This window comes from Zonotrichia albicollis, chromosome 19 (assembly GCF_047830755.1).
Source record: "Zonotrichia albicollis isolate bZonAlb1 chromosome 19, bZonAlb1.hap1, whole genome shotgun sequence".
Lineage (NCBI taxonomy): Eukaryota > Metazoa > Chordata > Aves > Passeriformes > Passerellidae > Zonotrichia > Zonotrichia albicollis.
In genome coordinates this window covers 3,448,182-3,473,263 of record NC_133837.1, presented here as the reverse complement: position 1 = coordinate 3,473,263, position 25,082 = coordinate 3,448,182, and the positions used below count along the sequence as shown (strand labels likewise).

Below are 25,082 nucleotides of genomic sequence, written 5' to 3'. Positions count from 1 at the left end.
GGGAGGTGTTACTGCACGGGAGGCTCCTGTGTCCCGGGGTTCCGGGTGTCCTGAGGCCCGCTGTCCCGGCGCCCTGCTGTTTCTAGTCGCGCAGAGTCCCGTGTCCCTGGTGTCCGGGTATTCCGGAGCCCCGACACCCCAGTATCCCGCTGGATCCCGGTGCCCCGCCATCCCGTGTTCGTGTTCCCGGTGTCCCGGAGCCGCAGCCTCCCAAGGTCCTCAATGTCCCATTGTCCCCAGCCGTGCCGCAGGAGCACGGCGCATGCGTGCTGGCAGGCGGCGCATGCGCATAGCGGGCCGCGCCCGGGGGAGCGGTACCGCGGAGCGCCAGCAGGGGGCGCTGCCCGAGGCCGCTGCCGCCCCATCGGGGCCTATCCCGGCCCATCGTGCCCCATCGCGTCCTGTCGCGGCCTGTCGTGTCCCATCGCGGCCTGGGGCGGGCACGGTGCCGGTGCCCGGGACATGGCGTCGCGGGGGGGAGGTGGGTCTCGGAACCGGAGTCCTCCTGGTATGGCCGGGAGAAGGGTGCGGCTCAGCAGCGGCCAGGCCGGGCCTGCGGCCTCGGCGGAGCCGCGGTTGAAGCGGCCGGAACCAGCCCCTTCCCCAGCCAGTGACCTCCTGTCATTATTTTGGATTTTTTGGTTTGAAAAGCAGCCGGTCCCACAGGGAGGGGCCCGCAGGTTAAGGGGGAGCAGTCGCTGGTGGGATCCTCTGAGTTGGGCTTGGCCCGCAGGTGCCGGAGGAGCTGCCCTGCGCATGTTTGGATTTCAGAGCTCTTGTGGCCCCGAACAGCTTTGGAAAGCCAGGGCTTTGTTATCCGAGTCGTGCAGGGAACCTGTGTGCTTGTACTTACAGCTAGAGTTGGAAACTTCCCAGGAATGCGTTGTTCCACCTGCAGGGATCTGTATTTATTTGCATTTATCTTACCGTTGTCTTTCATCTGAATAAAATGTGAGACGATCCACTCCTACTTGACCCACTTTGGTCTTTGCAGCTTCTCAGAGGTTCACTCTTTCAATTACAAGAAATGCTGAATTTATTGTTTGTTGCAAGCTTAAAGAGAAATAATCCCAAAACAGAGTTCAGCTGGAAATCATTAACCAGTCTGGGAGGAATATTGTCCTTCTTGAGAGACTGAAGAAGTCTCTTTGTCTGTTTTTTAGGCAAGAAGGAAAAGACTTTGGAACAACCCTGTTCAACAACTGTAGAAGAGCCTGAGCCTGAGCCTGAGCCCGAGCCTCAGCCTCAGCCTGTTCCCTATGTTCTGCAAGGAGAGGACATCCAGGCCCTTGAAATAAGGGCGGAGGACCTGGAGAAAGTATGTATGAGTATTTTTACTGCTGGAAACAGCTGCCTTAACAGACACTCTCCTCTTGGGTGTTTAACAGAGGGTGCTGCCCATTTACTTAAGCCAAAAGTCACTCCTGCAGCTGAGTTCTCATGCCATTTTGTATGTCAGGTTTTTTATCATGATAAAATGTCAGCTCATCAGGTTCAGTTGCTAAAAGTAAAGGATTATAAGTGCTTATACAGTCCGTTCAAATGGAAGGATAAGTCATCTGTATCTTCAAAATTACATTTTCAACTTTCTGATCTATTAGGACCTGTAAGTTGTTTAGTAGCTCTCATGGCTTTCCTTCCAAAACTCAGATCACAGTATGTGAGTGGAAGCATTTGAATGACACAGAAGCAGAAATCTCTTCTGGAAAGTGATTTAAAACTCTCCTTTTGTGCCCTTGTTATAAACCAAGATCTAGAGGAGTGAGACAGTAACTGAGTTGGTATCTGCACAGCTGTGTAAGGTGTCTTGTAGGGGAAGAATCATAGAAGATTTGCCTTGGAAAGAACCTTAAAACTCCTCTATTTCCACCCCCCTTCCACTATTCCAAGTTGTTCCAATCCCCATCCAGCATGGCTGTGGACACTTCCAGGGATGGGGCAGCCACAGCTTCTCTGGGCACTCTGTGCCAGGGCCTCACCACCTTCACAGAGAAGAATTTTTCCTGATGTGTAATCTAAACTTACTCTTTTTCATGCACATGGAATCCATTCCTTCCTGGTCCTGTTGTTACATGTCCATGTGAAAAGGACTCGAGCACCCTTAGAGGAAGTGTGCTGCTATGGCTGCTGTGCATGTGCTGAAAGGATGGGATGGGATGGAGGTGAGTCAGTGTGTGCCTCACTGCCCTGTCACTGCTCCCCTCCTGCAGCTCCACGCTCCGCGCCTCGCCCGCCGTGCTGCCAGAATTCCAGTTCGCAGGAATTACCTGGTCCGAAAATCCCGGCCCAAGGAGGTGGCACATCTCGTGGCACATCCTGTTCCCCCCAAGGCACCCATGGGACCGCTGACTTTTCCTGGTAGGGTTCAACTTCACATCTTACCTCTGGGTTTTGCTTTTGCTAAGCCAAACTTTAGTGACCTGCCTCTGGGGTTGGGTGTTTTTATATGTGTGTTGTAGGATCGAGACAGTTTGATGATGGCTGTGAAGAGATCCTCCCTCATCACATTTTGGGAAGTCTCCAGGAGTTAAGGACGGAAGCCTTGGCCAAAAGAAACACTCGGGTTGGTTTGTAGAGTTAGGAAAATGGTGCTGCATAGAACTTTTCCAGAGGTAGAGTGTGGTGCCTGCAGTACCTTCCGATGCTTTCCAGCACCTATCAGGAGCAGGGCAGGCCTAAGGTGTGGTTTTCCCAGCCTCATCACACTCTGGGGGAGGGTTTGCCTTTGGAGAAACTGCACCAGCAGGTTTTGGAGTCCTGTGTGCAGGACCAGGTCATGGAGGGAACAATTACACACGCTTCCTCTTCCCTGTGTGCCCTGCTGATGGTGCCAGGGAAGAGCTGGTGTTGCAGCAATGCCATTGCTGGAGTCTCATTACTCAGATAAACACTTCCATTGTATCTTAGTGTGTCCCCACTGCCCTGGTTTCCTTCCTCTCAGATTGCTAATGTAACAGTGCTGTCAATCTGAAGAATTCTTCTCCCCTCTCCCATTCCTGTTTTGGTGTGCACAGAGAGGTTCATTTAATGTTTCATTTCTCATCAGCTAGCAGGTGCTATTAAGGTTCCTCATCCAGATGTTACTGCAGCAGCTTTAGAAGAGGAGCATGGAGGAGAGGAGAAAGAAAAGGCACATCAGGCCCAACTAACAGAGCACAAAGCTTTCCAGAACTGGAGGCATCATATGGCAATGAGGAAAAAGCAGGAGAAACACCTAGGAGGTGAGAAAAGCTAAGGAGGTCTCATTCTATGAAATTCTGTGTGCAGGTGGAGAAGTTTGATGTCCCCACCCCAAATTGCAGCAGTCATTGCCCACCAGGGTTAATCCTGTTGCCATTGCAGTCTGATTCCATGTTCTCAGAGCTCCCACACTGCTCATGCTGCTGGCTCTGGATGTGGTAGGAAGGTGAGCTGGTGGCTCTGGCTGGGCAGAGGGCAGTGGGTTTGGCAGGGAACAGTGTAAGTGGGTTACAGGTGAGCAATAACAGTTGTGGCAAAGGGTGTGCCCAACGTGCAGCACCAATGATGTGATGTTTTTTATTTATAGAAATTCTTCACAAGCCAGAGAATGAATTGCTGATGAACATGTCAGACAATTACAGGCAAATCCAGGAAGAACGTGACCTCATTGACCGGAGTCTCCCTGCCCTGTTTCCTGGAAAGGTGAGAGCCCCACTTCCTGTGTGTCCTGATTGTGCTGCTCTTGCCACACAGCACAGACACTCTTCTAAGTCAGTCTCTGAAGTGCTGTCAGGAGATGTTTATCAAAGCCACTCTGAATCCCTCAGTTTGATGTCTGAGCAGAGCTTTCAGGGACATGAAAAATAAAAACCTGAATTGTGCTATCTATACCAGCCAGGGGAAAGTGGTGATGAGCAAGTGGCATTTCTTCATTCTCACTAAAGCCTGTTGTGCCCTGGGAAGTGGCATGGGAACGTGTCACAATTGTTGTTCCAGGGGCAGAAATATCTGATAACTTCAGGCTTGGATTTTACTGATTGCCATGGAGAAAAGGGCATGGGTAAGACAGGGGGGTTATTGGAGTATCATATTAATTATTTTTTCACATTTATTGCACTGTCAAAGAATTTGCATTTGTGTGAGGCTTTATTTTAATATCATTTAACCTTCATGTGCACTAGATAGAAGAAAGTTCGTCTTTGACAGCAGCCTGATAGAAATTTTGGCTTCCTCAGCAGAAATGGATAATTCATAGACTTTTAAAATGCTCATACAGTCAGGGTTAGACCTCTTCTTTTTAGCTTCAAGTGCCTCTGAAAATAGCAGGTAGCTGCACCATTATCCACAACAATCAGTGGAGCCTTGTTTGCCACCCTAGGGATACCGAGTGGGAAGCGAGTTCTGGAGCCTTCCTGAGCAAATTGGGGATGAACTCACCGGGCTGACCCTGACCCTGACCCGGACTGAATGTGGGCACCCAGAACCTCTCACTCATGTGGGGAAACCCCGAACTGTCCAGAGGGAAACAGGTAAGGGAGCACTGCAGAGAGGTGATCCCAAAGAAATGGGGCACAAGTGTGGAGAAGCAGCTCCTTCCCTGCTGAGCCTCCTCTTTAAAACACTACAAGGCCAAAGTTTGGTAGAGAATGAAATTTGATTAACTGTGTGGGTGTGTAGGGAGTGAGCTCTGGTATTGGTATTTCCACAGGTCTGAAGCCTCCGAAGAAGGTTCCTTGCCACCTAAACTGGGATAAGAGTCTTTTCCTGAAACATCGACGGCAGGAGCTGCAATCTGTCCTAGAGGAGCTGGGCTTTTATAAGCCGGTAAGACCAAAGGAACAAGGACATTGTTTGTGTCTCTTGTCAGCTGCTGTAGAGTAACGAAATTGTCAGGAGTTGGATCTGAAAAAAGCATTAGGAAATTGAAACTTGGTCCCACAGTGTTTCTCGTGGAAGTTCCCACATTTCCAAAGGGCTGCACTTATGAAAGAGTTGTCTGACCTCCTGAAGTGCTGCATGGAGTGGTCTAGGGGCCTCAGAATAGGACCCCAAACCAGCAGCATGCAACTTCCAGGACCTAGGCAAAGAAAAACCTGCCAAGTAGTGGTGCAGGACTTTGATTTAGTGCTATGGGGCAGAGGGAAGAGATCTTTACCCATGTGGAAGACGCACTCTGAAATAATCTCCTGAAGGCAGGTGGCCCCTCCTCCTACAAACAGAACAAACCTCACTTTTTTAGTCTTTGAAACCTGTCTCTGAGGATGAGGAATGTGTGAAGGACACTTTCTCTGTGCATCATTGCTAGTGGGGAATGCAGTCATCTGGGATTCTTGGGAATCTCAGAATTTGTTCTTTTTCCGTGTCCCTTGAGCATCCTTCAGATGCCTCTAAAAACCATTGTGGGAGCAAGATATCACAACTGCACTTTACTTGGCTGACTTGGTGCATTTGTCTGGTGTTTTAATGTCCTTTCTGTGTAAAAGAGCAACTGTGAGTTGATAATTTCTGTGTATGTCCAGGATCTGGAAGGACTGGAGGTGATTGGGAGAGGGCAGCCTTTCACATCTGTCTCAGCTAAGGCTTTTCTACCTACCACCATTTCTGAAGAGATTGAGATCCCGTAAGTTCTACTTTGTGGCAAAATAAAGGATTTTGGGTGTGCACCATCAGTCTGTGAGGATATCCTTAGCTGTTCTTATCTAGAATGGAGACAAGTCTCCACTGGGACACAATAAAAGGCATATTCTTACATTATAATCACTAGATCTTATATATAATCACTAGATTCTTACATTATAATCACCAGATCTACGAGCCTTTGTGCCTTGGGGCCTTGTGTCTAAGGAGCAAGAATCAGAGAAAAGTTTTGTTGAGGCTCTTCCACCAGCCTTCACTCTGTGTGGCTTCAGAGCTTAGATCAGGCAGGGTGGGATTCTACTCTCAATTACCTCCATTTGATTGAATTTTTCTAGCCTTCTGTCATTACTTTCCTAGTTTTCCCCATCCTGTCCATCTGTAACAGGCACAGCCTGAGAGCCTCTTGTCCTTTTTCACTCATGTACTTAAACAGGTCTCATTCTTTAATATTTTGGCTGTCCTGTCCTCCTTGCCAGTGACATGTAGCTAGATGGGTTCACCACATCTGCAGGGCTCTGTCCATAAAGAGAGTACTGTGTGAGAAAATAATAAACGGGATTATTTCTTACAGGGTCTTGTAATTCGCCCCTGGTTCTCCCCTCTCTGGAAGTGAATTTCACTCCATGAAAATGCTGGCTTTTGTTTTCTTTAACAGTGACTCCTTAGGTGACTCCTTCATTGAGGTTCCAGAAGCTGAAAAGGTTCCATCTTTAGTTTTCTGTGGCGAGCCTGCTCGTTGGATCAAGGGCATCACTACTTGCAGGGTAATTGTGAGATTTTAATTGTTTAGTCAAGCTAAGCCTATTTGAGCTCCTGTGTCACAGTGGTACAATAACTGTCATCCCAAAGCCACAGAATGGGGACTTACTCTGAACATAGTAGAGTGTCCCTGTGTTTGCTCCAGAGAGGTCTAGGCTCTGGTTGTGGTGTGCTGTTCAGATTCCCAGGCTCTGTCTGTGAAATGGCCACTTCTTTGGACTTGCCTTACAAGTTCTCCTACCAAGGCTCAACCCCTTGTTTGAGCTATGACTTCATGCAGGATAAATCCTACCAGATAGAGTAGAAATTGTTCCTCTTCCTTGTAGAAGGAAATTGGTATTGCTGCCCGCCTCACCTTTGAGACTCTGGCTAGTGAGAAGGCTGAAAGCTTCCTGACAGTGACCAATGATGGCAGAGCTTCCATTTGGTACCACTGGATGAGGCTTCCCCAGCAGATCCCCTCCAGAGAAACCAGGGGGAGGAGAGTGCCCTGCTTTTACTTTGATACCAGACCAGGTATGAGGCTGCTGCTCTCCAAGACCTTTGTACCTCAAGCATAGAGCAGGAATTTGGGAGTTACCTGGGATGTGGAGTCTGACTAATGGCAGAGCACTGCTGGGTGATTTCTCCTGAGGAAGCCACCCTGGGTGTCAGGGCTGACTCACCCCAAAAGAGCTGTGCAAGGCAGATCCCTCTCCTGGAACTTAAAGGAAAGGAGGTTGCTTCTGCTCTGAGTGTAAATGGGTGGAATATTGAGAAGTGAATAATTTTCTGGTGGCAAACGGGTCATAATCTTCTGGAGAGAAAACTGAGCTTGCTGTAGAAGGAGAGTGCAATGGAAATAAGGCCAGTTCAGGAACACAGGGACTGAGAGTAAATCTGGAAGGAGAATGATAGCTGGATGAAGTGTGATAACCAGCTAAACTATGGGGAAAGAGTCTCCTAGAGAGTTAAGGACACTTGGGATGGTGTTGGAAAAAGGTCAGGCTAACCAGGTGGCTTCTTGCACACCCAATGCATTTTCTCTCTTATTTCAGGTGTAATTTTGCCTGGAGAAACTCTGAGGTTTTCTTTTATTTTCAAGTCAGAGACAGCAGGCATTTTCAGCGAGCCCTGGGAATTTAGGACACATCCCCTGTTATTAGGAGGAGCTCTGCTTCAGGTGACCCTTTGGGGAATTGCTGTGTATGAGGATAAATTGGCTGTCTTCAGAGAGAAATTGGAGGTAACCAAGCATGTAGCTGGGTAACTGAGCTTTGAACTTTATATGCAAATAGAGGATAAGGGTGGGAGTGGACAACATGGTATTTTTATTGTTGTGCAATTACTGCTGAGGGTGAGATTTACAGAAAGTCTGCACATACTTGAGCAGGTTTGCAAAATGACATGAGGAGCTCTGCAGTCTATTGTAATGTTGTTACTAAAGACATGACTGTGTCTCCTAAAGTGTTCACACTGGTCCTTTAAAGAATGAAATTTCTGCTGGTAATTAATTTCATTATTTACTTAATGGGAAGGGGATTGACTGCTGTACACTATGATAGCAGTTAAGGTATAAATTGAAAATTACACTATGCTTTGAAAAGTATAGTTTGGGGGCAGGATTTGTAGTGTTTATTTGAAAAGCTGTTGGAAGTATTGCTCTGCTCAGCAGGGTTTGCAGTTGTGACTCTGTATAATGAGCAGTGTGGTTACAGGGACTGAGTTTGTGTGTTTGCATATGGAATGGGGACTGACACGTGTTGTTCTTGCTGTGGTGCCTCAGAGTGAGCTGGCTGCTCGAGAAGGTGCTACCATAGTGAAAGAATGTGTGAATGAACTGCTTAAGCCAATTCGGACACCCGAGCGCACCCCATCTCCTGTGGATGCCTGTGTCACAGAGGAGGAGCTGTTCCACAGGATAAATCCCAAGGTGATGTTTGCTATTGGATGGACTGCACAGCTGCAATAAGTGGGGAGGGCAGACCCACGGGGCTGCTGCGTGCCTGGGTTCTGAGCTGGCAGTCTGCCATGGAGGCTTGAACAGTTGGGCTTGAAGAGGGAAGGTGCAGCTCACGTTTACCTTTCCCCCATTGTCACAGTTGCATTATCAGCATCAAGTGGTAAAGCAGCTGCATAAACTATGGAGACAGCACCTGACTGTGCCTTCAGTGTTGGAGGAGGAAGTGCCCTTGGACCAGAGGAGCACTGCAGAGGACATGGAGTACCAGGAGAGCACCTTGGAGCCTCCCTCTGTCCAGAGCAGCACCCCTGAGCTCCCGTGTGGGAAGCATGCATCAGAGGATGCTCCAAGGAAAAAGAGCACTGAGGAGGAAGAAGCAGGTCCTTCAGGATGGAACCTTTCCCTCGATGACTTTAAACAGGTGGGAACCTCTGTTCCCACATGCTGAGGGTGTGTTAATTCCCCTACAAACAGCCCAGCCTGCCCCAGTGCGGGCCCACCTAAAGGGCTGCTGCCAATATGCTGGGAGTTCGCAAGGTTTATGATGTGTGTTGGCTCTGCTGACCACACCCTCAGTGCTCTTGTAAAGAGATTCCCAAGAGAGGCTTTGTGGGCTGTTGTGTGAAGAAGAAAAGAGAAGCACACAATATAAAAGATATTTTAAGCTCTTCTCCCCATTAGCTTTCTGTCAGCCCAGGATTGAATGTGGGGGCAGGCTGGGCTTACAGCCTCCTGTGGCTCCCCCAAGGGCTCTTCTCCTTGGAGAGCCCTTCCTATTCATCAGAGAACTAGGGGGGCACTCATGACAGGCTGTGGATAAAATACAGACCTGCTTTTATTAAAGCAAGACTGCTTTGGTTTCTGTCAATGGTTTTTCTGTAGTGCTCTCTTGGAAATCTCTCTGTTGTTTTTATAACTAAGCTTTACTAGGGAGCCTTCTAGCTTGATAGAATCCCTGTTTCCCAGAACACCTGAAGTTGCAAAGGGGCTTAATATCAGTCTGATGAGGGAATCTGGGTTTGTTCTGCAGATCCTGGGTACCTTGGCCATATCCTAGCTGTGTAGGAAGCCCCATCTGGGTGTGTATGTGCCCAGTGCAGCCTGGTTTCAGACTGGTGTCCAGGAAGAGAGCTGTGGGCTGCTCCACTGAGCTCAGGGCCTGGGAATAAAGACTGAGAAGTGTTCCACAGCCCCTGTGAATTTTCTCTCACAGGCTATAATGTCAATCTCCGGGGAGGAGCAGCAGGAAGAAGCACTGACCCAGCTCAATAAGGCAGCTCTGCAGCTTTGTGTTGAACAGAGGCCAACTCAGTTAGACCTTCTGTATCCACTCTGGTGGGTTACCTTTGCAAGGAAAAGCTTGTGAAAACATTGTGTGATCAACAGCCTCAGCAAGCTCTCTTGCAAGTGTTGTGATTCAGAGTGCACATAATTATAGGAGGTCTAGAAGTCATCTTTACACTCTGGTTTTTTATAGCTTAATTGTAGCAGCTGTCTAGGACCCAAATGCCTTTTTTTTTTTCCTGGAGATAAGTTTAGAATATTAAATGCATGTAATTTTGGAGAGTGTACAAGATTATTTCTGGCAAGACTATGCCAGTCTGTATTTATGAAACCTTTGGGTATTTTCTGTACCCTTTTACTCATATAACTGTCTCCTCCCTCATACAGTCTCTCTGTTCTTTGCTCAGACTTTCAGACTGTAAACATATCAACAGCTTTGAGCTGCTTCTAAATTAGAAGGATGCAGGTTCCTCTTGGTAAACACAGAGCAGGTAGATTTACCAGTGTGTGTCATGTTGAAGAGCAGACCTAGTTTCACAGTAATATTTATGGGTTCCTGGGAGCCTGTTGATTTGCAAACCATTGAGACCTCGGAGGGCTCTAACACGAAGAAAGCAATTTAGGATCCCCCTGCAGAGGTTTTTAGACAGTGGGTGCTGTTTTGTTGGTTTAGTTGCACAGGCAGCTGTCAGCCATGAGGTGCCTTCACTTTTGGGACAGGCTCAAACCAAGTGGCAGCTGCTGCACTGTCTCCCTTCTGATCCTGACCATTTTCTCAGCCTCCAGCTGTGGCGTGGAGCAATTGATGACTTGGTGAGTCACTCTCTGAGGCTGAGATCCGTGCTTGGTTTGGTTAAGAAGGACATCTATGCAGAAGCTGTTCCAGAGGAAACAGGTAAATGGTGGTTTTAGCACAGCAACTGCTTTCTGTGGGCTGTTGGAAATGCAAAAAACATGATGAATTTGAACTGAAATGTCAATTTCAACATGTCTCCCTGAGGAAGAAGCATCAGGAAAATAACTGGCAGATTGTGTGACAGTAACAATACTAATTGGGATCTGTGGTTTGGCATCAGGAAAAAAACATTCCCACAAAAAAAGCCTTTTCATTCAGCTAGGTCCAGCCATGGTTTTCATACAGACTGACCCAGCAAATACTGCCTCAATGAGACCTCTTCATACCTTAGTTAAACAAAGAAGTCTTCAAGGTATTGTTTTTCAGTGCAGTACATCTCAGATTAACAAAAAGAGGATAATATATTGCAAAAGTAACGTGTTCCTACTGTGCTAGTGCAGTGGGATGGACTTTCTGGATGTGTGGATGCTTTTGGTTAATTGAAATCCTTTCTTTTGTAGAGGAAGTAAAGCAAGGAGGAGCAAAAAAAGGAGGAAAGGAAGACAAAATAGCTACTAAGAAAGAAGAGAAAAAGGATAAAGAAGGCAAAAAAAGTAGAGCGACATCGGGAAAGGAGAAAGTAGGTGTTGGGATGCCTGGTGAACCCTGAGTGCTGGGAACAGTGTGATCATCCTGAGGTTGTGTATCCTGAGTTTGAACTAATTTCCAACCCAGTGAAAGAGGTGCTGCTGCTGGGAGATGCATCTTGAAGCAGTCTGATCAGTGTCCTGACTTAGGTCCCATTTTTCCTTTGTCTGTCCCTGACTGGGATCATTCAGGCAGCAGAAAGCTGAAAGCAAAAGATGAGAATCAAGTATCTTCCATTTCTGTGCAGGTCATGAAAGGAGCAGAGTCCGTCAGAGGAAGACATGAGAAGCACAAGGTGAAAGAGGAAGCTGCAACTCCAGTTGTGGCAGCAGAACCTGTTCAGGAGCAGGTGGACCCTGTTTCACTTGAAGCATACCGGGAAAAGCTCTACATTGAAGTGAGTCTAACCAAAGCTTGTATCGTTGGCAGGGTTTTGTTCTTTTCTTGTAAGGCACACTGAGGCTCAGGGGGAGAGGCAAGCATTTTGTTAAACTCAGAAAACTGGCAGACATATGTCCCTTGTGCTGCAGCAAGGTAAGTGTGAAATCCAAATTAATTTGTTTCAGCCTGGAATCTGTTAGCAGAAATCCAGCCATCACATAGCCACATGCGGGACTTCTATCTGGGATGTCTTTAGCATTGCTTGCAGACTCTGGAGGGATCAGCTGAATTAATTGTACCTCAGATAATGTTAAACACACTTCATAGCCAGGGAAGTTATTACTAGAGCTCTGACAGCAGCAGGTTCCCACTTCTATGTGCTTGTGTGTGTGCCCATATGAAAATGTACCTCAGAAACCATCTCTGTCAGTCTCAGCCTCAAGATTTCCTCATGTGTTTTCACTGCAGCTGTCTTTGAATTTCTGCAGGTTTACAGGCTGCTGGATTCAATGGTGAGCAAAATGGTGTTGTTATTTGAGGATCTGAAGGAGCAACATGCTCTGGAGTGGGAGTGAAGCCCTTTGTATGTAGAAACAGACTTGCTTTTAAAAAATACAATAAATAACCATATTTACACAGATGGAGTGGAGATTCTTCTTTCTGAAGTGATTCAGTGGTTACAAATACCGGGCTGCTTCTTTTCTGACACACTGTGATGTGAGACTATTGCTAGATCATCTGTTACTGCTACAGATGATGCTTCCCAAGAAGAGACAAGGCAAGAAGTATCACCACTCAGAAAACATTAAGACTGGAAAATACTGGTATTTCTGCTAAAGGAGAATTTAAAAGTGCCAGTTAACATGAGGTATATTCTTTGTGCCTTGATTGTGCTTTGCTAGCAGATGAGTGAACAGGATGTCCTTGTACTCATGAATACTGGTACCAGGAGAGTAGACAAATCCATCCTGGGTTTTAGCTTATTTTGGGCATCTTGTCCAATCTCCCTTTGGGACTTGCTGACAGGAGGCTTCTCTGAGGCATTCTGGATCCCAGTGAAAACACTGTCCCAAGGGGTGTGCCACCCTGCCTGGTTTTGCACTCTCAGATTTCCTTCTTGTGCTGATCTTGCCATCTCTTTCCATTGAGCTCCAGGTACCCACACCCCATTCTGAGCCAGGTTTTACATGCTTCCTTCCAAGACTAATCACTCTTAAATGAGTGAAATTTGTGCTATAAAAGTTGTGAGCCATGCTAAGTCCTCATGTTACAGCCACCCCTCCTGTCTGTCCATCTGCCTGTGTGTCTGGGCTCCATCACCATTTTCCATCTGTGTGCATCACTGCTGCAATGGGGCTTTTTGTGGAGGCATCCCAGGCCTGAGTGTGGCACATTGGACTTGGAGCAGGTTCTCAGGGCAGAGTGAGCTCTGTGTGGGGTCTGTCTTGGCCTGGTGTCAGTAAGTGCCACCTTCCTGCTAAAGTTGCTGGACAGCATTCCCCAGAAAGGCTTTGGCCCTACAGAGCAATGACATCAGTGCAGATCATTAATTGGGGATGCTGATCCTGCTGGAGCTCTTAAGCAGCAGATGCCCATCCATGCTCAGCATCGCTCAGCCATGAGTTCAGTGCTCCAGGTGTGCCCCTTGGGCACATGGCCCTGTCCCTGGGCACATGGCCCTGTCCCTGGGCTTGCAGCTGCACATGTAGCATGCAATGACTGCTCCTTCTGCTGCATTGGTGTCTTCTGCTTTCTCATTTTAACTCCTGTGCTCTCCCTGGGGAGAGATCTATTTCTCCCCTTGGCTCCCAGCAATACCACGTCAAAGCACAGCTTGTTTTTTTCACTGGCCAGGTGAGGCTCCTCATCTTTTGAGATATTTTCTCATAGTGGGGTGTGGGGAAGCATTTTGGCTTCTGTAGCAGAAGAAGCCTCCTCTGGCTCAGTGGGCAGAGACCCACAAAGGGAATGTCTCTGCTCAGCATTCCTGGAGTGAGAATTTCAGCAACATTTTGAGAATTAGGAGGAAAAAGGCCTGAAGTTGGGGTGTGTCTCACAGGCTCTAACAATTGCTCCTGCCTCCCTGGAGATGATTATCAGCTTTGTGAATTTGCCCAACTCAAACTGCTCAAGCCATCTGTTTCTAGGAGAGAGGGAGTCTGCATGTTCTAGAGGCAACGTGATTGTCGGAGAGGCAGGAATCCTTTCGTTTGGTAGTTTTACCTTAAAGGATAATAAAGCCCATCCATATCTCCATGGATCCATATCTTCAGTCCAGCCTATTGAAACCAGGCTCCATGTGTTCATCTACCCACAGGAAAACCTGTTAATACAACATGGGGTAGATGAAAGTTTTACATCAGTCACGTACAATGGAAGAATGTCCTGTGCTGGCATTGTCCCTTCCAGGGAGGAGACTGATAGCAGAGGGTAGGTGGGCGGCATAGAAGTTCTGCAAAGGAGAACAAACCTGTGAATAGTCTAATTTCTTGTCATAAATTTTTGTCATAAATATTGCCAGTGCCTCTTCCAGCCTTGGACTAGAGTGTCCTCAGGGAATGAGGTACAAGGAGCATGCAGGAAAGGATGTGCTGGCCAACAGCTGTGGTACTCTGCTGTCTGCCTGCTGCAGCTTTTTGTGAGCCAGCTGATCTTTTTTTTTTCCCTTTTGCATTGATTTGTGGAAGTAACAGAACAGGAACTGCAGTGGAATTAGAGGTGGTTTCTGCAGAGTAGCTTTAGAAACATATACCTCTTATTTACATGCCTAGTGTGAGCTGTGGGCTCTGACCTTAGAAGCAGGACCCTCAGGGCTCTCAGCCCTGCACTCTGCAGGACACTGTAAGGCTGAGTCCTTGCAGCCAGGCAAGGAAATTATTCCTTCTCCTCTCCCAAGCGTGGGCGTTATTTGTATTAGTGTTAATAATTTGTGTTGTGTTTGCTAAATAACCAAGGTGAGCAACCTTCCTGGCCTTGGGAGTTGCATTCCAAACCCATCATGTGAGTGGGGCCTGAAGACACCATCACCACCAGTGAGGATGGGAAGAGGGGGAATTGCAGGAAAATGAGGCAAGCAGAAGATGACAGTACATTCCCAATGGCAGAGGGGTCTGGGTGAGCAGCCAGGCTCTGCTGAGGGCAAGCAGTGCTTTGCTGGGTCCTGTACCCACAGTGGGGTTTTGGGACCCCCCACAAAGAAACCCCACATTTGTACAGCTCCAAAAACACCTCCCGGGATGTTCTCCCCGTGGAGAGATTCACTTTGCTTATAAAAAAATCACTGCCTGAAGAAAGGCAAGCTGTCTACCTCACCATCTGACAGAGTGAAGCAGAAGCATTGGGAATGGAGGAAGAGGAAGCCTGGAGCCCATGGAGCTGCCATGAAGAATGCCTGCCCCTTCCTGAGCTGGGATGTTCTCTGGGCTGACCTGCAGAGGGTTTCGATGCTGGAAATCCTCTTTTCCCACACTGCAGCTGGGAGTGGGACTAGATGCTTATTCAGCCTGCACGGCCACAGCCCGTTGGGAATGTCAGGCTGCTGAGATCTGCAAAGCCCCCAGAGGCACATGGCCTCCCCGAAGACCCAAGGCAGAACCCTGGGGCCAAGATGGATCTCAGCTCAGCATTTTGCGTGGCTGGTGGAAGCAGCAGCAGGAAGGCACGAGCCCCCCTCCCGCCCCAGAATGTCTCAGCACACCTGAGATGTTTTCCATCTCATGGAAAATGTCAGTGATATTAAAAAGATTATATATATCCATAATACTTGAAGGGCTGTCAGTGATTAAAATGGAAGGCAGAGGCCGAGAGAGAAGGGGGTGGCATTAAAATGATCGAGAGACATGACTTATTTTGTCATGTCATCTGATGCCTCCCTCTCTCGCCCAGCCAGGCTCCGGGAGATGTTCAGAGCAGGGGAAGAACCCGCTCCAAATTTAGATCCTAGCAAAAGAAAAAAAAAAATTAATTTAAAGAACCCAAATCGCGAGTGTGGCCTTGGGTAGCAGAGAGGGAGCTGCGTGGTGGGGAGGGTCGGCATCCCTCGGAGCTTCTTCCGCGCCCGGGGACGTGGATTTCTGTCTAAAAATAATGGGGGGGGAGGAGGGGGGGGAGGAAAAGGAATACAGGCGCGCAGGCAGCAGCGAGCAGCGCCTGGCTGGCTGCCAGAGAAGGGGCAGTGACTGAGCATTTACAGCATCCCCGCCTCCCGCATGCGGCGGGGCAGGGGCTCGGCGCCGCATCCCCCGCGGCCGGTACCGCACCGCGCTGCGCCGCGCCGCGCCGGGGGGGCCTGAGCGCCTCTGCCGGTGCCCGGGCGGCCCCGAAGGGGTTAAGCCGGGACCTGCCGCCGGGACCTGCCCAGCCAGCCCGGCAACTCGGCGGCGCGCAGCAGGAGCGGGCGGCTGCGGCCGCCTCCAGCCCGCGCTCACCGGCGGCGGCAGCGGCAGCGGCGGCAGCACCGCGCAGGTAACCGGGGCTGCGCGCCCCTGGCACCGGGCTGCGCTGGGGGGGAGAGGAGGAAGGTTCTGGACGCTGGAGCATCGCGGGTTGAGGAGGTGCCGGGCCCCGGCGGGCAGCTCGGTGCCGGCCGCCTCTGGGCCAGGCTGGGCCCCCGCTGCGGCTGCGGGAGCGGGAGCCGGGCGGCTGCGGGAGCCGGCGGCGCGGCGGAGGGCGCTGCGGGGGCCGTTCCCTGCTGCTTCCCCCATGGCGGTCGCCGCTCCTCTCAGCCCTGCACCTGATTAGGGATGGAGCTGTAAATCCCTCTCCCGGCCCCCCTCCCCTCGCTGGCCCCTTTTGCCCCCCCCCCTGCATCCCCCCCATCCCTTCCGCTCCCCCCCCGGCCGTTCCTCCTCGCCCCTCGCCGCTCCCGCGTCGCCCCCGCAGCCCCCGCGCCGGCCCGCGGGCGATGGGGACCTGGCCCCGCAGCCGTGTCCTTCTCCCACCTGGCCACTCTTGGTCAAGGTCACTGCAGTAATTCCATATGAGCTGCTGGGTGCTGCCGCCTTATCTCCCACACAGCTTCTGTTTCACTCCCTTTATATTCCAGGGAGGGGGGGGATGATTCTGTGTTTGATAAACCCGCAGCTCTAAACCCCGCTGGCAGCTCCAGCCCTGATTACGTTCCTCTCATCCCTGCCCCAGCCCATGCTTCCCATCTCTTTCCATTCAGACTTCCCAGGCCATCTCAAGGCGGCAAAGTCCAGTTGGGGTCAGGTTTCTGGCCAGGATGAGCCATGCCGGGAGCCTGTCACAGGACCCTGGGGTTTGTCCAGCTAGGAAACCTGTTGGAGGCAGAAGGAACCATCCTGCCCCCTCTTCGGACTGCCAGTGTGCTTGCTGGTGCTTTCAAGGCTGGTGGCACCTTTGGAGATTGTGACTTTATCTCCACCTGGGTGTTGGTGGAAAGCGGAGCATGGAGCCAAGTCCTGGAGGACTTTGCTGTGTTGCTGCCCTTGTCCCAGAGGCGTTTCTGTGCCAGGCGGGCACTGGCCTGGCCGACTGCACCACGGGCTCTCCCGGCGGGATCCAAAGGCCGCGCTGACGCTGACGGGCTGCATTGCGAAAGGGAATCGGTGCAGGGAAGCGACTCGAGAGAAACTTTGTCCGCCCGCGAGCGTGGCGGTGCCAGGCTCCTCTCTGACTCACAGCAGATGTTGCTGGCGGAGCTGTGGGGCACCTGGCTGCTGGCCCACGGGAGCGGGAGGTGCTGGACTGGTCGTGCGGGTTGTGTGGGACCGTGGTGGGTGCCGTGCGTGGCTTGTGGGCTACATCTCCTGGGGAGGCTGGGTATTGGGACAGAGGCCTGGCCCAGCTCCAGTGCGATGGAGTGGTATCCTGAGCTGGGAGAGGGCTGGATGTGCAGCAGCTGCAGTCCAGGGAGGTACTGGAACCCGAGGTGGGTGATGAAATGGACACTGATAACTGCTGTCTGCAGACTGCTGTGTGGGGGAGATATTCCTCTGCTCACATGTGTTATCTTGGATGGGGGAAAATTTGCTAGTGAGTTTTGTCACAGCTGCAGTGAGGGCTCTGGGAGCAGCTCAGCTCCCCAGTTCTGCGGTGCAACTCTGCCGAGGGCAAGGCAGCCTCTGCCTCTCCCTCAGCTTGACTCTCTGATAAAATGAGAGTGAACAGTGTCTTGTCACCATGCAGGGAGAAGGTGAGGATTTAGGACCAGCATGGAGCAGGGCACAGGGTTGTGATGGGCTCATGTGAGGACAAGTCCAGATTGCCCCATGTCACTGCATCTGTGTCAGTGCAGTGCATCCCAAGGACAGGCATTGCCCATGGGGAGGTACCAGGGCAGCTCCCAGCCATGCCACCCCCTGCTGCCCCTGTGTCTTGGTCCAGAGGAGGCTCAGACAGCTCGGGGTTTTGGTGAGAGGGGCATTGCATTATCCATCCTGCTGGCTAACCTGCCACTGGCTGTTAGCACCCTGAATTCACCAGCCTCTCGCGGGAGTAAAATTACCGAATTTGCTGGGAAAACCTGCCTGAGCAGCTGCCAGCACTAGAGAATCGTTATAGGTTCTGACTCATGACGAGGTTTTGGGTTTGCACGATGCAGCCTTGACAGCACTGAGAGCCTTGGGCTGACAACTGGGACAAGCAGGGCTGTGTGCAGGTGCAGGTAGTGCATCTGGGTGTACAGGGGAACTCGTGGCTGCACAAGGGCTGGGAGGGTCTGAAATCAGCTTTGCCAGGAGAATGGAGTTGAGGCAGACAGGATCTGGAGGAGTGAGCTGCCATTTTCAGATGATTACTTTTAGAAGCAGAAGTGCAGGGTAGAATCTCCAAATGTTGCTGAATCCAGAGTCAAAACTTGTGGTGGCTTGGCAATTCTGGGTATCACTTGCCATGAGATTTCTTTTCCCCTTGAGCATCCTGTGTGTCTGAGTTGGTGAGTCGTGGCAGCCTAGCAGGGTGCACCTGATGCCCCTGTGATGGTCACATCCACCTTGAAAAATGTCCCTGATGCCAGCCAAGGACTCTGGAAATGGGTCTTGGTGGTTGAGGCAATGCTGAGATCTCTGTGTCACTGTCCCTGCTGCAGGTGCTGGTGAGGCTGTGGCCGTGCTCACTCATCCCTTCTCCACTGTTCCTGCCTGCCACCAGCAGGTCTCCAGCCCCACACAGCCATGACAACCTCGGCGCTGCGTCGGCAGGTGAAGAACATCGTGCACAACTACTCAGAGGCAGAGATCAAGGTGCGGGAGGCCACCTCCAATGATCCCTGGGGTCCTCCCAGTTCTCTGATGTCAGAGATCGCCGACCTCACCTTCAACACGGTGGCTTTTGCCGAGGTCATGGGCATGATCTGGCGGCGGCTGAACGACAGCGGCAAGAACTGGCGTCACGTCTACAAAGCCCTCACCCTTCTGGACTACCTCATCAAAACTGGCTCCGAGAAGGTGACCCACCAGTGCCGGGAGAACCTCTACACCATCCAGACGCTGAAGGACTTCCAGTATGTGGACCGTGACGGCAAGGACCAGGGCATCAACATCCGGGAGAAGGTGAAGCAGGTGATGGCGCTGCTGAAGGACGAGGAGCGGCTGAAGCAGGAACGGGCGCACGCGCTGCAGACCAAGGAGCGCATGGCCCTGGAGGGCATGGGCAGTGGCAGCCACCAGGTCAGCTACGGCCGCCGGGCATCACCCTACGGTGAAGATTACAGCCGGGCACGGGGCTCACCCTCCTCGTTCAACTGTGAGTGTTACTGGCAGCTCACTCGGGCTCTCTCAGGGGAGGCAGGTGTTACATGTGGTTTGCACCTGCTTGGTGCCCGTCATTCTTCTGCATCTTTTGGGATGGTGGTGGTGAAGCCCATCCTGCACCACAGGGCAGAGAATTAGCTGGGCCAGTGGTGGATCCCAGTAGCAGTAGCAGCTGGTGGTGCCTCCAGCCTTAAGCTCGTGGCCTGTTCAAGGTAGTGAGCTCTAAAGTGTGGCTACATCTCCTGAGGAGGCTGGGTATTGGGACAGAGGTTTGGAAACTGCTGATGTGCTTCCCAAAATACCTCAAGTCCTGATGCCACTCCTTCCCTTTTTCCTCTTTTATCTCCCAGCATCATCCTCATCCCCACGGTTTGCCTCTGACCTGGAGCAAGCACGGCCCCAGACGACAGGAGAGGAGGAGCTGCAGCTGCAGCTGGCACTGGCCATGAGTCGGGAGGAGGCAGAGAAGGTAGAGTGGCCCTGCCTGTCCTGGGGTGTGAGGCATCTCCCTTACCTTGCCTTATCTGTGAACACAGTGGGTCAGTTCCCTGGGAAGAGGCAGGATTTTGAGGGCTGCCTGAGGCTGGTGCATGTACCTGCAACTGTACCAGGCTGCTCGCATTGTGTCTGGCATCCAAAATCACCAGCGGGCAGATGGAGGTGTGGGCTGCCCCTGCTCCCTGTTCTCATATTAGAGAGGACAGCACCAGGCTGGGATCTGTCCAGCTTCCCAGACTCCAGGGTGAACTTGGGGGGTCTTCTGGATTTACCCCAAAGCCCACCCCTCCAACCTGGTTGCCCTCCTCTGCTGAGGACTTTTGGTCTAAGCTTCCCCATTCCCCTTGCCTACCCACAAGGAGGTTTGAGGAGGCAAAGCCTTGCCCAGCAGTTTGTGTGGGTGCAGGCCAGCAGCATCCCCAGGGCTGGGGGCTCACAGATGCTCCCTCCCACTGTCTGGTCCTTTCAAACTAGGCTAGAAGGAGCACTGGGAAACGGCCCCAGGAGGAATCAGGCAAGTGAGATGCTGTGCCCAATGTGAAGCCACCTCAGGCTGTCCCTTCTCCTGTCTGCTGGCCCCTTTTTCACCAAGAATGGATTATTTGGTCACCAGCAAACAGCTAGCACAGCGTGCACGAGCCTGTGGGTATAGGCAGTACACAAAATCAGAGGAACATGGGGACCAAGGAGCTGCATGGCTGGACTGGTGGGCATCCCCTGGAGTTGTCACCCAGCACCATGAGCTCAGTTGTGCAGGGCAGAGGATGTGCTCTAGAGATGATGCTTGTTGCTGCCAGTCTTCCCTGCTTGATGGAGGCTCTTTTGGAGGCAAAGCAGGGTGTATATCCCTATTTTTGTCCTGGAATTGGAGTATTTATAGCATCCTCACACTGTTCCAATGAGCACTGAAGAAACTCTCTGGAAAGTGTTGCCTTTTTGTTGGAGTCCATCTGGGCTGCACAGTCATCTACACACATTTATGGGTGTTGACACACGTACACCCTTATCAGGGTACCCATTCCCAGCCCCCATGAGTCCCCACACTGCTGCAAAAGTGTCATGGGGCAGTGATCAGGGCCACCATGGTGGAACAGGGACAGTCTCTCCCCAAAGTCTACTCAGGTCTAGGTGTGGGGCTGGCAGGAATCCCAAACTGAGGCCGGTCAGTGTCACAAACCATCTTTACTCAGCAGGCTGCCAGGGCAAGGGGATGTCTTACTCCTTTCCTTCACTGACTGCATCAGGGTCCCCAAAAACCTCCCAGGGGAGATGCTGACTGCCTAATTTAGGGTCATCCCAGCCTTAATCCAGCGGCAGGTGATGGGATCGGGGAAGGAGCTGGGCAGGGGCTGCACAGAACCTGAGCAGGAGCTGGTCAGAGAGCACAGGGACCCTGGGCTGGGGGTCTGCAGGCAGGGCCAGCTGCATGGGCACAGATGCTGTGCAGGCAGGCAAGGGGCCGCTGGAATGGCGGTGGCAAGGAGAGGGACAACCACCAAGCAGTCTTGCGAGTTGAGGGCAAGCTGAAATATCACCCAATTTCCTCTGTTGCCAGAAGCCACTTCCTCCACTTTCCAGTACAGACGAAGAAAGGCAATTGCAGCTCGCGCTCGCGCTGAGCAAAGAGGAGCACGAGAAGGTACCTGTGTCCTGCGGCCCTGGCGCTCCGCTCTCCTTGCACTTGGTCTCTCTGTGGCACCGGAGCCCAAAACATCGCCTGGCTCCGGTGCCCGCTTTGCTTTCGCTGCTCCGGGCTGTCTGCTGAGTGCTCTCCTGGGGGCTCGGCCCTGGAGGAGCTGTCTGCTCAGATGCTGGGACTTCTTGGGTGGCAGCTCCTGTGCTGGGTGTGTCTCCTGGAGAAGATGCTGTCTGCAGGGTTGCTGAGCTCACAGGCCCCATCCCTTGTCCCCACAGGAAGTGAGGACCTGGCAAGGGGAGAACTCCCTGCAGCAGAGACCTGTGGAGGAGACTGCCCCAGGCAGGGACGAAGAGCAAGAAGAAGATAAGATGAAGAAAAGCCAGGTATAGCACTGGAGGCTGGGTGGCCACACGGGGGTGATCCTGCAGGTCTGCCCCAGGCTCCTCTCACCTTTTTATTCCCTTCCTGTCCGCAGTCTTCTATTCTGGAGCTGGCAGATATATTTGGGCCGGCGCCAGCCCCCTCCAGCCACACGTCTGCTGACCCATGGGATATGACAGGTGAGGACAACTTGCAGGCTGCCAGAATTTGGGACAGTGGCAGAAAGTTGTCCCTTGCCTCTGTTCCTCCAGCAGCTCAACAATGAGGACCTCTGCCTTCTCTCCCTCGTGCCTACTCCATTACACTCCCAGGTGGTACTGCTGGAAGCCATGGTCTCCTGGCCACATTCCCACCACTCAGCATTCCTCTGTGCTCTACATTGTTCCCCTCTCCTAGAGTTTCCCTTTTTTTCCAGATATGAAACCCAAAGTGGAGCCGGTGGCCTCTGCCTGGAGCGGTGCAGCGGATCCCTGGGTGCCAGTGCCAGACCCTGGTGGGGAGCCCCTCTCCCAGGCGAGCGCCTCATCCCAGCAAACCCCTGCTGGGCCCTGGGACTTTCCCCCCAGCACCACTGCAGCCTCTGACCCCTGGGGGAAGGCACCGATGTCTTCTGGCTTCCCTCCTGCAGACCCCTGGGGAACAGCATCCCCCCCAGCCCCCCAGGGCTCCAATTCTACACCAGCTCCTGACCCTTGGGCTGCTGTGCCTGAGCAGCCTCCAACCCCTGGTAAGAGGCTCAATGGACCTTTTGGCTTTGCTGAGGATTGAGGACAGCCTTGACCATCACTACCCTCCTGCAAGTGGGCATCTCTGGGTTCTCCCCCCTTCAACCAGCTCCCCAAGCACCCCTTCCCCACCCTCCTGTCCTTTAGCTCATCCCTCAGCATCCTGAAGACTTCAAGGAACTTTTAGGCTTTATCTTTGTACAGAACAGGCTGCTTTAATTAACATGGCAGTTAATAGAGCCATCTGATGGGAGCAGGTGGCAGCCCCACACCCCTCCAGCAGTGGGGTGATGCTGTGTCCCATTAGTGATACCTATTTGCTCAACCCAAATGACCCTTGTACACCCTGCCAGGACTAGACAGGACCGTTGCTGGTCGCAGGTGCCATGTTGCAGATGGGGAAACAGTTGTAGGAGCAGCCTGTGTTTCAAAGCTCAGTGTCACTCTCAGTTCCCTCCTGGGTGTTTCCTCTAGCCCTGTGCAGGTCCTGCATGTGTTTCCCCCTGTTTTGGTCCCTGGTGAGGGTTGCAGAACCTGGTCTGGGGGCCAGTGCTGTTTGCTAAAGCATTCCTGCAGACCTGTCCCCTCTACCTGTCCCTGCTGGGGCTGGGAAAGGGACCTGCTTGTTATGGTGTAATGGCTGCAAGCAGTAGGGGTGTCTTTGTCTGCAATGATCTCGTGATCTAGTGCATCTAAGCCTTCCCCAGTGCCCATTCCTGACCCCCAAACCCATGCCCTGCATTGCATCCCCTCTTCTCTGACTCCTTGCAGGCAGCCACCCCTGCCTCTCTCCTGCCCTTCCATCTCCTGCCCCACACCTCCCTGCTTGCTCCCCTCCTTGAGTGTCCCCTCTTCCCCCCAGCTCCAGGGGGGAACGCTTTTGACCCGTTTGCAAAGCCGCCCGAGCCGCCGGAGCAGGAGCCCTCGCAGCCGCCCTCCTCGGCCAAGTCCAGCAGCCCTGTGGGTAAGAGCTGGGAGTGGGCAGGTGCTGACCTGTGGCAGGGAGGCAGCTCTAGGGCTGGCCAGCTTGTGTGTAGTTGCTTGCTGGTATGGCCAGATCGTGTTGCCACGGGCACTTGCTGTGGTCTCAGTCTGCCCGACAGCTAAGGGAGCAGCCCAAGTCTCTGTGTGTGCTCATGTCCCTAACTCAGCTGTCTCCCATGGTGGCTTGGGGGATACTTGGGCGGGCCATGCTGCAGGCTCAGCCCCACTGTGTCACGCTGTGACCTGGGGTGAGATGTGCTGTCAGCCACCCTGTGCAGTGACAAGGGAGAGTGCTCTCACCCTTGGTGTCTCCCAGCTGGCTCATGTGTCTCATCTCCCTCCATCTCAGAGCCCGACCCCTTTGGCGACCTGTTCCCCAGCACCAGGCAGGATGGGGCAAAGAGCTTTGACCTTGCCAACCTGGCTGACTCCCTGCCTGAATCTGGCAAGGATCGGAAGGACTGTAAAACTCCCGAGGCCTTCCTTGGCCCTGCCGCCTCCTCCCTGGTCAACCTGGACTCCCTGGTCGCACCTACTCCGGCCTCCAAGACCCGCAACCCCTTTCTCTCGGGTAGGTGCTGCAGGGCTGCTGGCCAGGGGCTTCCCTGCGCTGGGCAGGTGGTGGTGGGGGAGAAGGAGGAGGAGCAGAACTGCTGGAAGCAGCCTGGCTGTCCTGACATGTCCCATCTTCTCTTTGCCAGGTCTGAGCACGCCGTCCCCCACCAACCCCTTCAGCCTCTCCGAACAGCCCAAGCCGACGCTGAACCAGATGCGGACCAGCTCGCCAGTACCCGGCCTGCCCACCGGCCACCCCGCCAACTCCATGACCTACAGCGCATCCCTGCCGCTGCCCCTCAGCAGCGTCCCCGCTGCCACCGCTGCCCTTCCCGCCTCCGCCAGTGCCTTTCCGCAGGCTGGCACCTTCCCCGAACTCCCCAGCACCTTGCCGCAGCCTTTACTGCCGCTGAGCGGCCCCCCGGCCCCGCCGTCCGCGCCCGGGGGGCTCAACCCCTTCCTCTGAACCCTCTGGACATCTGGACATGTGGACCCCCTCCCCAGCTGTTACAATCCCCCCGATCATTCCTTCCACCAAGACTTGGGGGTTTGCTAAGCTGCACGGGAGGATGCCCCCACGCAGCCCCCTCCCCGTGCCCACTGTGGGGGGCAGCCAGCATGAGCCCCCGTGCTTGACGGGCAACAGGGGACCCCTTCCCCTGCGAGGGCCGGTGTGGGGGGCCACGGTGGGGCTGGCTGGGGGGCAGCCAGCGAGCCCCGGAACCCCCTTCCCCTGTGAGGGGCCATGGCGGAGGCCTTACAAAGGGCTGTGGTGCGGGGGCTCCGCTCAGTGGGCCGGGTGAGTGCACGGGATCCGGCTGCTGGATGGACCCCCGGCGTGGTGGGACTTTGCCCCAGAACAGCGGGGATCTGGGGCAGCGCAGGGCCGGGGGTGGAAGCCGCGGGTCCTCCCACCCCGCGGGGTTCGCCCTCCCTTGGCTGCTCCCCCTCACCCCCGTCCCGCCGCCACTGCCCCTCGCCCGCTGCTGGGCGCCGCTCCAGGGGCGGGGGCGGCGGTGCTTGGGCGCTGCCATGGCGGCGGCGGCTGCGGGTGCCCGTGCGACAATAAACTGCGCTGAGCAACCCAGTGTACGCCTGTGAGTGCCCCGTGCCACTGTGAACTGCGCTGAGCGACCGC

The 25,082-nt window shown here is 53.0% G+C and overlaps 2 protein-coding genes and 1 long non-coding RNA gene across 9 annotated transcripts; 2 read left to right on the top strand and 1 right to left on the bottom strand.

Annotated features, from left to right (window-relative positions):
* The first annotated feature begins 213 nt into the window (after positions 1 to 213).
* On the top strand, positions 214 to 12,085 carry MYCBPAP (MYCBP associated protein). 5 transcript variants are annotated; one of them, XM_074555228.1, is made up of 20 exons: positions 214 to 481; positions 1,164 to 1,318; positions 2,211 to 2,358; positions 2,460 to 2,563; positions 3,047 to 3,221; positions 3,548 to 3,663; positions 4,340 to 4,490; positions 4,670 to 4,785; positions 5,481 to 5,581; positions 6,254 to 6,362; positions 6,684 to 6,873; positions 7,395 to 7,582; positions 8,123 to 8,269; positions 8,439 to 8,720; positions 9,513 to 9,634; positions 10,363 to 10,478; positions 10,702 to 10,791; positions 10,940 to 11,058; positions 11,314 to 11,463; positions 11,936 to 12,085. In XM_074555228.1, exons 1-20 carry the CDS (start codon positions 223 to 225, stop codon positions 12,020 to 12,022), a joined length of 2,925 nt encoding a protein of 974 aa, XP_074411329.1. In that variant the 5' UTR covers positions 214 to 222; the 3' UTR covers positions 12,023 to 12,085. The 5 variants fall into 5 exon arrangements, 4 of the variants coding, with proteins under 4 accessions (XP_074411329.1, XP_074411330.1, XP_074411332.1 ...); XM_074555229.1 differs by lacking the exon at positions 10,702 to 10,791; XM_074555231.1 differs by lacking the exon at positions 10,702 to 10,791 and having other exon boundaries at positions 10,940 to 11,060; positions 11,247 to 11,463.
* Positions 10,731 to 16,862, bottom strand: LOC141731242 (uncharacterized). Its single transcript, XR_012583262.1, has 2 exons — positions 16,388 to 16,862; positions 10,731 to 13,770 (listed from the first exon to the last, which is right to left on the bottom strand). It is a non-coding gene; the product is annotated as an uncharacterized LOC141731242 (long non-coding RNA).
* On the top strand, positions 15,600 to 25,032 carry EPN3 (epsin 3). 3 transcript variants are annotated; one of them, XM_026797855.2, is made up of 10 exons: positions 15,603 to 15,911; positions 18,499 to 19,154; positions 19,513 to 19,631; positions 21,216 to 21,299; positions 21,575 to 21,682; positions 21,775 to 21,859; positions 22,096 to 22,407; positions 23,268 to 23,369; positions 23,739 to 23,960; positions 24,091 to 25,032. In XM_026797855.2, the coding sequence occupies exons 2-10, from the start codon at positions 18,584 to 18,586 to the stop codon at positions 24,408 to 24,410; spliced, it is 1,923 nt and encodes a 640-aa protein (XP_026653656.1). In that variant the 5' UTR covers positions 15,603 to 15,911; positions 18,499 to 18,583; the 3' UTR covers positions 24,411 to 25,032. The 3 variants fall into 3 exon arrangements, with proteins under 3 accessions (XP_026653657.1, XP_026653656.1, XP_005494841.1); XM_026797856.2 differs by lacking the exon at positions 23,268 to 23,369 and having other exon boundaries at positions 15,600 to 15,911; XM_005494784.4 differs by lacking the exon at positions 21,216 to 21,299 and having other exon boundaries at positions 15,606 to 15,911.
* The last annotated feature ends 50 nt before the right edge of the window (positions 25,033 to 25,082 follow it).